General features: G+C 44.4%; 1 protein-coding gene across 1 annotated transcript; it reads left to right on the top strand.

Annotated features, from left to right (window-relative positions):
* The first annotated feature begins 762 nt into the window (after window positions 1–762).
* txndc11 (thioredoxin domain containing 11) lies at window positions 763–11,047 on the top strand. Its single transcript, XM_079277828.1, has 13 exons — window positions 763–955; window positions 2,077–2,173; window positions 2,444–2,563; window positions 3,076–3,173; window positions 4,474–4,603; window positions 4,783–4,876; window positions 5,060–5,172; window positions 5,289–5,492; window positions 5,825–6,515; window positions 7,416–7,588; window positions 7,705–7,817; window positions 7,981–8,061; window positions 8,461–11,047. Exons 1-13 carry the CDS (start codon window positions 831–833, stop codon window positions 8,972–8,974), a joined length of 2,553 nt encoding a protein of 850 aa, XP_079133954.1. The 5' UTR covers window positions 763–830; the 3' UTR covers window positions 8,975–11,047.
* Window positions 11,048–11,172: the final 125 nt, after the last annotated feature.

Genomic DNA, 11,172 nt, shown 5'->3' with positions numbered 1-11,172 from the left:
AATTTAAATGTAATGAAGATAATTATGTTGATAAGAAGAGGTAAAACACAGTGTGATGATCTGAACGGGAGAAAAAGAAACGTTGATTATTGAACAAATTACTTGTTAAATACTTTGATGATTGCGTACCAGTATCATAATGCTGCTGTAGCGAACAAATTTCCCCTTGCGGGATTAATAAAGTATCTACATATCTATCTAGCTACATATATATCTATCAATTGGATAATAATACAACTTGAAAGACCTGTATTATTAGCCAGTCTTTTGATTAAATGACTAAAACATAAGCGTTAGGAGAGAGAGGTGCTGTATAAATAAAGTTTCATTGATTGAAAACGACCGCCCCCTCGTGTTCTCTCACCATAACAACGTAGGGACTGTCTAAAAAGAGCACGACAGACTCGACACGCAAAAATAACCACAAACGCAATTATTGCGGACAAATTGAAACGTATGTACACATACTGTACACACAACCCATTAACCAAAGTAACCCATTTATTTTTGTCCGCGCTTACCGCCGTTAAACGCACCGTGCGCTTTTAAATGGCCCACAGCGTTTTACGGTCTCTCCCTCTACGTCATTGTTGCGGAAGTGAGAAGTCTACGTGGGGAAGAAAGGTTGGTTTGACCGTGTTTGAATCGTTTTGACTGCCTTACACACCAGCAGCACCCATGTCCAATCCAGTTTGACTCCGTGACCCACTTGTCGAGCCAGTCCTCCTCTCCGCCCCCCCCCCCCCCCCCCCCCCTCGCCCCGTTAGGCAAATGGACGCGTTGGGTAGTGTCCGGGGCGTATAAATGGCACGGAGAGCCGACAGCGCGTAATGCTGCGCCGGGTCCGGCAGTCTCTCCGGCAGGTGCTGTTTCTGATGGCCCGTAGACCGGGTCTACTCTGCGGGACTATCGTGCTCGGCGTCCTGCTCTTACTGGCCGTCCATTTCACATGCAGGTAACAACAGTCGGTAGTGTGAACCAGCGCATATGTACAGTAAGTGTTGTTGTGACTCACATGAGGGATTCATGACCGAACATATTGGATACTTTGTGTTGTTCTAGCACCAGGGAATCGTAAATTAGCTCTTGTTGATGATACTATGTACTATATCGATGTAACTAATTGGGCTCTTAATCATGCCGTGCAGCTGATCTGAGACGGACGTGCAGCTACTTTAGGGAAAGAGGATTAATTAGCAGCCGGTGAACTACCCGAGGGCGCATCGTTCCTTAAGTTTCTTAATTTGAGTAAGTTGTTGGCCTCTGTGTTCGTAAATGACACCAAAGACAACAGTGTAACTACCGTAACTCTGTAGTAAACAACCCAGATGTGTGTCCCCGTGGAGAGCTCCGCTGCTGAGACTGAAACGTGGAACTCTTATTTCTAACAAATGATCTCCGATGCATCCTGCTTCTTATCCGGTTGCAGTGGAAGAAGTATTTAAGTTGTAATTGACTAAAAGCAGCAATATTATTGTAACTATACTCTGTTACAAGTAAGAAGTACAGCATTCATGATGTTATTGAAGTAGAAGGACAAAAGTGTTTCCAACTAAATCTGTAGAACTGAAACAATTTGTCAAATAATCTGTCATTCGGCTTCATTAATAACAACGTCAAACATCCTCTAGTTCCAGCTCCATGAACCAATTTGGAGTCTTCATTATGTTACGCAGCTGATCATGAATATATTAAAGTCTTATTTATTGCGATTTGTTTTTGTCTGATTTTAAAAACGTGAATAGATTTAATTTAAAAAGCAACAAACCAGAGAATTCCTGGCATGTTTGCTAGATAAATTAAAACTATTAACATTTTTATAAAAATTGTTGGTGATTCATTTTCTGTATGTCTGCTAATCAATTGATCATCAAATCATTGGAGCACAAAATGACACCGACTTGTCTTCCGTCTTGTCGGCTGTGATGGTAAATGATCGTTGCACATCCGACCTCCTCCGTCTGTGACCGTGGCAGTTTTTCTCCACCTGTGACAACCCCAGATTGGAAATGCTTAGTCGTTTCAGGTGTCGTTGTTTATTTCTGCATTTAACATCAAATTGTTTCTGTTCCGTAGCCATGCTAAAGATGTGGTGGCAGCAGCTCGGCCTCCGGTGCGGTTCTTCTCTGCCGAGGCCCCGGTAGTGGACCTGTACTTGGGTCAGCTCGACCAGGTGAGATTCTCAGACGACTGATGCAAAACGCTTCAACACGAGTCGGATGACACCGTCGTTTCCCTCATTACATCATGTAAAATGTGCACGGTAAATAGAGTTTGAGGACGGCTACAATGGGCAATGGGACGAGGCCACAGACTACATGCAGCTTGAACTAGCCTTGCATCGATTACATTTCTCCTGTCCTCGTCTCACTTGCCCATATGTTCTAGCATCGTCTTATCCAGCGCAGCGGTTAAGTCGGTAACGTTAACGTCTACACTGCAGGTGGAGCGTCTCAGGAGCGTGGCGGAGGTGTCTCTCATCTTCTTCTATGCACCGTGGTGTGCTCACTCGATGGCTGCCCGGCAGGAAGTGCAGCAGGTGGCTAAGAATCTGGCCAAACAGGTACTGAACACGACACTCACTCTGCAGGAGTGTGAAACACCAAGTAGCAGCCAGCCGCCCTGTCTGATGGCCGCCACGGTAGCAGAAAACCAAGGCTCGCTGTTACAGTAACATGCTTGTCAGTGAACATCAGAAGCTTCCAGGACTCTCAAGTGCGAAGAAAAAGTAGTATTTTGTAGAAGTTACGTTAATCATCTAAATAAACTGACAACAGCTGCAAATAGATACGAGAGTTAGTATGAAGTTTATAGAAATATGTTGGAATTATAAAATCAAATCAACCCTTAAAATCACAAAAAGGTAATTCACTGTTAACGGTGTGTCTGGCTGTTGGGATTAAATTCTTAAGGAACAGATTTTTGGGGGTTTATATATTTGTAATTTGTAAATGGGACAGAATAAAGGCTGATCGGACGTCTGTCTGAGTGATAACACACTCTGGTCTGCTTGTTAAACTCTTTCTCTCTCTCTCACACACACACACACACACACACACACACACACACACACAGGTGCAGTTTGTGGCTGTTAACTGCTGGTGGAATCATGGGAAATGCAGGAAGCAGCACCGCTTCTATCAGTACCCGATCATCCATCTGTTTTATAGAAGGTGAGACGCTCATCCTTTCGGAGTTATTTGTGTTTAACTGAACAGATGGGGAATAATGGGTGCGTGAGGAACGGAACAGAACTTCCTTTCAAATTTGCCATAATCGAGGCGCCCTGGTTTGGTTTTTTGGGTGCAGACCGCGAATCACAACGTCTCGTTCGTTCGTGTCCAGCCAGGGACATTTTTCTATTTTTCGCCGCCCTCTCGTCTGACTTTCTAATGAAGGCTTAAAATGGCCAAAAAACGCATTTTTCGTTTAAATAAATTTTGCAGGCCAGGTGCTTTTACTTTGTAACAACTATCCGGTCAGCTTGCTTTGTATTGTTTTGCTGGCTTTGACGGCTTTAATCTATTTTTGTGATTTAACGTGTGTGTGTGTGTGGTGTATTCACTATCTTAGAGAGGACAGTGGCTGGGCTGGTCTACTGTAGCTTACTTTATTTATAGACTTAAAGACGCACACAGCTGGAGTGTTCCCAGAGCAAGATGGTCTTTAGTGGTCTCTCCAATTTTGTTCTTTTTTTTTTGGGGCTCTTTTGCCTTTTATTATCACACAGACAAAGAGAGAGAGGGGGAGAGAGAGAGAGAGAGAGAGAGAGGGGGAGAGAGAGGGGACGACAGGCAGCAGAAGGCTGCAGTGCGTGGGGGGGGGGGGGGGGGGCACTCTACCTGGTGAGCCTCCGGGGAACGCTCTGATTATTCTTGATGAATAATTTTATCTATAACATCTTCAAACTGTTCAAAAGCCAAATATATTACGTTTACTATGATAGAAAAGATAGAAAAGCAGCAACTACTCCCACATAAGAAGCAGTAAATGCTTGTATTATTGTTGTATATAGTATTTCACACAGCACGTTTAATATCGTTACAAAGTACGATGCAGCATATTCAATTCCAATTCAAATGTTTTACTTTTTTTGACCAATAAGACCAGAGCGTGTTGGCTTAGCTACCCTGCCGGCATCACTTGCTGTCTTGTTGTTTCATCTCGTGGTGCGTTCAGTGTTGTACGAGAGCATCGGTCACTTCATTCGTGGCTGAGGTTTGTTGTCGTCCAGTTGATGATGTTTCCACGGTTTCCCCCTGAACTTTGTTTCCTGATGAGTCTCACGATCAGTTTTGGTGGTCGATGACGACGCCCTGAACAATGGCAACACTTAATTAATGTCTTTATCTCTTGAATGTAAATGTTTTACTCTTTCTTTTTAAGGATACTCCACTTGTACAGTTTAGCAGTTGGTACGAGATTCCCTAATTGATCCATTATGTTGTTTTTCTTTGTGTTTCTTCGCTGCAGGTTTGGGCCCATAGAATACAAAGGTCCAGTTGTGGCTCCGTATGTAGAAAGTTTTATCCTCAGAGTCATCACACCGCTCACGTACCTCCCATCAAGAGCCACGCTGGAAGAGTTCCTCTCCTGTCACGAGGTATTGTTGGCTTCAGAGCGACTTACTCACTGACCCAACTGTGTGTGCTGGTCGAAAAAGTCACATTTATGCCAATGTTGGCGATCTTTAAGGAACGACCTGAAAGCTTATCTGTTGTTGAATAATCTGGGTCTTTACACAGGTGCTGTATGCTAATTGGTTGTTTCTTGTGTTTCCAGCCTCGAGTGGTGGGTTTCTTCCAGTTTAACTCCTCTCCTCAGCCGCCGGGGTACACCACATATCTGTCTTCTGCACTGCAGGCCTTAAAAAGGGGTATGAAGTCATCATACAGCCAGTTGTTTTGAAGTATGTAAGATTAGATTAGAAATGACCAGGTTTGGGAAACTTGGGTAATTTTAACAGTGATAGCAGTTGATTTAAAAATAAGAACTGCAATGGTGGTGTGGTTAATGTCGATGTCTCCAGCCCTGAGCGTCTCTGTTTGTTCTGGTGCAGATTTCCGTGGTGTTATACGTTTTGGGGTTGTGACCAGCAAACAGGTGGCAGAGGCCATCTCACTGAAGGAAGATGAAGCGGTTTATCTCTACAGAAGATTTAACTCCTCTTTGGTGAGCAGCACTGATGTAGAAGATCGTATTAAACGGTGGATACATGTTACTGTAGTCTTGGATGATTACTACGGTGTTGCACCGGCATCTTGCTGTGTGCCTTTCCCTGTTGTTAGATCTTCCCTCGACGCGAACGCGACTTCACATCGGAGGCCATCTGCAGCTGGGTGTTTGAACACCTCGAGACCGTCGTTCAGTGGCTGCAGCCTCCGGGAACAAAGTCCCGTCTCCTGGAACGTGAGCTCAGGAAAGGTCCTGCACTGCTGCTGTTCCTGCCGCACAATCCACTCATGTCCAGACCCAGTCCCACACTACAGCAGGTGAGTAGGGATGGGAAAAACCCCCACAGGGGGTACATGTCTGGAACACATTCCCAGAGATCTACTCGAGCTCTCGGCTCTTTTAAACTGGAGCTACAAGCTTTTATTTTTGCCACTTTGACTATTATCGAGTTAAATTTGGAACAATTTCTTCGTTTCTTGCACTGCCCTGTAGCTGCACTTACATTTTATTGCACTGTGATTTGTGTTGTATTTTTGCTGATTTCTATCTTTTTATTTCATTTTACTCATTGCTAAATCCTATTTGTCTTTTTCTTCCGTATCTTTCCTCTTTGTTTCTTTCATATATTGTCTGTGCCTTTCTCTTTCAGGTTGCAGACATTGCTGTGCGCTACTATTCCTGTCACAACAATAACCACTCCAGCTTGGACAAAAGTTCCCATTCGCTGTGCTGCCAGTCGCTGATCCTCCCGGAGTCCAGTACAAGTGTGTGCGAGGTGTGCCTCCGTTTGCCGCGGTCGAGCCCGACCAGCTCCTCTGTGCGATGCTCTTTCTCCTCCTCAGCTCAGGGAGCGTTGCAGTCTTATCTCAGACACTGCTGCCTCCACCGACCACCTGCTGTGTCCGTGAAAACCGCAACCTCAGCGGGCTGTAGCAACCTTCTGAACGGCTACAGCCCATTTGGTCAATACAGTGCCTGCTGCAGAACAGTAGAACCTCAACTCAATGAGTCGCAAGCCAAAGAGGAGCCAGACCTGCAGAGAGCTCCTCTTACGCCACCTCCTTCCTCCATCCCTCCGTCCTCCGCCCCTCAGCAGGGAGCAGACGGCATCACGGGGCTGCGGTGTCGGACCAACAGGACGCTCCGGTTTTATGTGCTGGATGTTGCTCTGAACTGGCCTCTGGCGGTGAGGCTCGGGGCGACCGGCAACCGAAGTGCTTCTCTTCACCAGGACGCTGGTGCACGAGGCGACGGGGTGTTTGCAACTATCGTGAACCTGAAGGACGAGGTTAATTATGTTCTCCACCGCAGCCCAGCAGCCACGCTGACAGAGTCTCTGGGTAGGACTGGGGCAGTGGTTCCGTTCACATCGCGTGGTTTTATTTGGGTTGTAGGTCTTAAGGCCGAGGCTGTGCTTGAAATTGTGCGTCTCCAGATCACGTCTAAATCCAAATGGTCATAAGAGAGCGATAGGGGTTGTTTGTTTTCAAGCACAATGACCCCGATACTCCTTTTGAGTCAATGGAATCTGGCAAAATGCTTCACTCACCACAGTTTGACAAGTCAAGTCACCATCTACACTAAAAATGTGAGATTAATAGCCAAAAGTCTACCATCCAATAGCTTATAATACAAAAGTGATGCATTTTAAATCCACTGTTCTGTGTTTTTATAGCATAGAAGAGTTTACACTCATCACAGACTCGTATTTCGATTGAAAAATTTCAAAAATTGCACAATATTTCTATTGTGCAGTATAATAGGCTTTTCAATCAGTTTTGCTGAACTCCAGATTTAGATGTGTAGTTTAAGGGCCTGTCTGGACTGTGTTTGTACTAAACCTCGTCAAGTTGGATGCAGCCATAGTTTAGAAACACATTTCATGCGGAGAGCCTGCTCACAAATACCTGCTCATTTCTGTGATATTAGTGAGATTAGTGTGCGGTTACCGCGTCTGTTTATATTTAACGATTCTGTGTACAAAGTGCAAATTCAACGCATCGTCAGACAAAGAAGTCTGAGGCAAACCGCAGTTTTGCATATCATGCAGATCAGCTTGTGTCTTAGTTTCATGGTCTTCTGCACACCGAGTCTGTGCAGATGTTTTCAAAGGGAATAGTCGGCACCATGACTCAAGGTGTCATGGTTATCTGCAATTTCATGTAACCGTTCTGCACGCGTCTCTCGATCCATCGTACTAATTCTCTGTTTTCACGCTGCGTGTGTGTCTGTTATTAAAGAGGCCTTCATCAGCAACTTCAGTGCTCCGTACAGCCTCTTACAGAGACACCTGGTGGGAGAAGAAGACCGGCGAGGAGGGGAGGGGGAGACCAGGCAGCACTCGCCTCCACGCCTCCTCATCACAGAACTGACCACTTCCTCCTTCCTGCCCGCCGTCATGGACCTGGAAAAGGTGAGAAGAGACCCAACGTGTCCACTCTACAGCTATTTGTGTGAAGGATTCAGTGTCGAGTTCACGGACTTGAGCCGTAGAGGAAAATAAAAATGTGTGTGTGTTGTCTCCTGTAGGATGTGCTGCTGTTCTACTACACTCAGTGGTGTGGATTTTGCTCTGTCCTCAACCACGTCATCATCCAGCTAGCCCGATTATTACAGGGAAACGGCACCGTCACTGTGGCCAGGTACAGTTTCATGTTTGACTTGATGCCGGTATTGTGGCAGTACTGTGTGTTTTTAATATGATTTTTGGGGTCGTTTTAACTTCAGTTCAACGGGTCAACATTAGTTTTATGGTCCAACCTTTTAAGACAAATTAAATAATATAACTACATTTTCTTGCTACAGGGTAAACGTTGCACGTAATGACCTCCCGTGGGAGTTCATGGTGGATCACGTTCCCTCTATTCTCCTATTTCCCAAATACAGGTAAGAAACACACAAACATTTGGAGATGGTATTTTCCAGTAATGCCTGGACATTTGGCTGGCAGTGTCCAGAGTACAAAAAATATATATGATATATTTACATCTATGGCTTTTCACTCTTAAGGATATGCAGGTTTTTGCATCGTTGGTCAGACAAAACAAATAATTTGAAGATGTCCGTCCCCTCGGGCTTCAGGAAGTTGCGATATGTATTTTATGGAGCAAACAATCAGTTAATCAAGAAAATAATTGGCAGATTAATTGATAATAAAATTGTTAGTTACCGTTGTACTTAACTTTATTATCCCCAAAAGATTTTGTCACACAAAAACTAAATGTCACCACAATTTTTTTATGAATGTCAGTTTTTACTCTTTCTTCCGTTTCTTCTCTCTTCAAGAAAACACTCGAGTGTGAAGTTTCCTGACGACCTGCCCATCACGTTACCCAACCTGCTCCGCTTCATCCTGCAGCACTCTGGCTCTGTACAATATGCAGACAAACCAGCGCCGGGTTCGAGCGATCCCGGTACCGTCCTCCGCGCAGAGTTTCTGGCACTCCAGCGAGAGGTGCAGGCGCTGCGTCACGCCCGCGAACGCCTCTCCCAACAGCTGGCGCAGCTGTGGCACGACGACCGCGGACTGACGTTCGACGCGCTCGGCTTAGAGGCCCAGAACACGGAGCTGCGGAGTGAAAGGCGGAGCTTAGAGGAGCAGCACCGGGAGACGAGCCGGCAGCTCGAGGAGGCGGCGAGGCGGCTGGAGGAGCTGGCGGACGCCTCTGAAAGCCTGCTGAATGAGAACACGCTGCTCAGGGTCCTGCTGGTGGCGCTGAAGGACAGGACGGATGTTAAAGAGCAGGTGGAGGTGGAGAGAAAAGAGGCAGAACAGAAAAGAAGCCATATGGCCTCCTGACCACAAGTCTGCAGGGACACCTGAGAAGAGGGGGAGATAGGAAAGAGGGCCAGGAAATGAAAGACGGACTGGAATGGATGAGAAAAATTATGCATTTAGACCTGCGATGTGGCGGGCGAAACAAAGCCTGAATGAGGACGTCATGTAAAACACAAGGAGCAATATGACCTGATAATTTGTGGACATTTTCATGGAAAAGAGCGAATGAGGAATAAGGATGAAATTCTAAGACTGCTGCTAAGTCAGGGCAGAAGTAAGGAAACACTTTGAAAAAGGTGGACGGGTAGCGAGGGGGAACGGCAGTGCTTGTTGGAGACAGAATACTCTGCGGCGCTGTCGTGGTAGTGGGCTCATCCACTCGTAGGAATACACTCGGATGGGAATTCAGTGCCAACTGTGCTTTCAAAAATGTAATTCCTGTCGAAAGGGGGAAGACGTAACCCGAGTTAAACGTTCGACACAGACCCCGCACCACAGTTCTCTACATTCCCCGAGTAACCGTTAACTTCCATACAAAAGGCGACGTTCAAATAATTCGTCTCAAAAAAGAGCAAACGCTTGAGGGAGTTTAAATAACCTGTAAATAACAGCTCGCATGGTAAATCCAGTATCATTTCCACATCACTAATTCTATCAACAGACTGGTGATGTACTCGCCACTCTTCTACAGTTTCTTTTATTTTTTTAAAGAGAAATGTTTTCATAAGTTTTATTTTTTATTTTTTTTATCTTAAATGATTTCAGTTGTTCCTTCTTTGCCTTACTGCTGATCAACACTTCCTGATGTTTCCACATTAAAAGCCTACCTGTGAGAGGAATGATGACGGAGGCAGTTTGATTCATGGTAGCTTAAAAGAGAACGCCACCGAAATTAAGAATTCCAATGTGTTATATTCAGGGCTTATTAGTTCAATCAGCATTTGTGAACATGAGCTTCTCTCTCTCACAGCCAGAAACCAGAGATGATGTTCTCAAGCATAAAGTCTGGAGCTGCTCCATAGAGGTGATTTTGACCCACACAATGCATGTTTTCTTTTTTATACCCAAAAGAGCTTTATTCTGCTGCAGTGTTCTCGGTTCTGAAACGGAAAGGTTGCATCCAAATTTCCACACTAACACGCTATTTAGTACACTAAAACATTAGGCGATTTTATTTTATTTTTATTATGTCCGAAACCTTAGTATGAAACCAATAGTACATGAAATAGTGTACAATTTCCAATAAAATATAACACTTAGCAGAAACTGTACAACGGCATAAATATCCCACAATGCAATGCAGTAGTAATGTCAATAACTCATTAATTTAAAGGTTGAAAGATGCCACTCGGCCCTAATATATTTTTCAAATGAGTTTTTCAGACTATGACCCTCAAATCATCGTTTGGTCACATGAGGTTACGCGTCTCAAACTGACAAATGGGCTCTCAGGAAGTGACGTGTTAATTACAGATCAGTTTATTCACAAGCGATAGTATTGATTATTTTTTGAGCTGTCGATGACCATATGAGTAACATTTTGAAAATTGGCTAAATTTCCATTTATTATCGTTTGGGGGGGAAAGAGGCAAAGTGGAGCGCCTGACTCTGGCTGTACTGATGCACCGTGAAAAAGTACATTCTACTGAAATTGATCAGGACAAAATGTAAACGTGGAGGGAGTACAGGGAGTATTAGAAATACTGGCCTGGTTCTCTGCCACTGAAGTAACTAAAAGCCACTATTATGCTGCTACAAGCAGAGAGACGAGGATGTTGCCCATCAGTGCTGAGCTTGTTAACTGATGTGCAGCGGTATGACGACAGGTTAGTGACGTAGAGTCTGGCTGCAGGGAGAGAGGGCTACTAATGGAGCTGAGACTTTAGCACTCTAAATAATTAGCAGCAACTTTTTTTTTTTTTTTTTTTTTAAAGGGATATTGTTCTTTTGTTGAACTGACCTATTTTTACAGGAATCCTTGAGTCACTAAATATTATTTCTTTGTAACTATTCAGGTATTGAAAATGAGATGCTGCAATTGTTTACGTGTGAAATATTGCACCTGTTTTTACTGATTAAAAATCGTTCAACTTATTGCGCCGTGATGTCGGTATTGTGAATTGGGGCAAACATTTGTTTCACTTAAATTTCACTATTTAAAAACATATTTTAGTCATATCTCGTTAGTGGAAGTTAAAGTTTTATATATTTTTCACCAT

This window comes from Melanostigma gelatinosum (genome assembly GCF_949748355.1).
Source record: "Melanostigma gelatinosum genome assembly, chromosome: 11".
NCBI classification, from domain to species: domain Eukaryota; kingdom Metazoa; phylum Chordata; class Actinopteri; order Perciformes; family Zoarcidae; genus Melanostigma; species Melanostigma gelatinosum.
The sequence above is the reverse complement of the archived record's forward strand: the minus strand, read 5'-3'. Positions and strand labels throughout refer to the sequence as shown.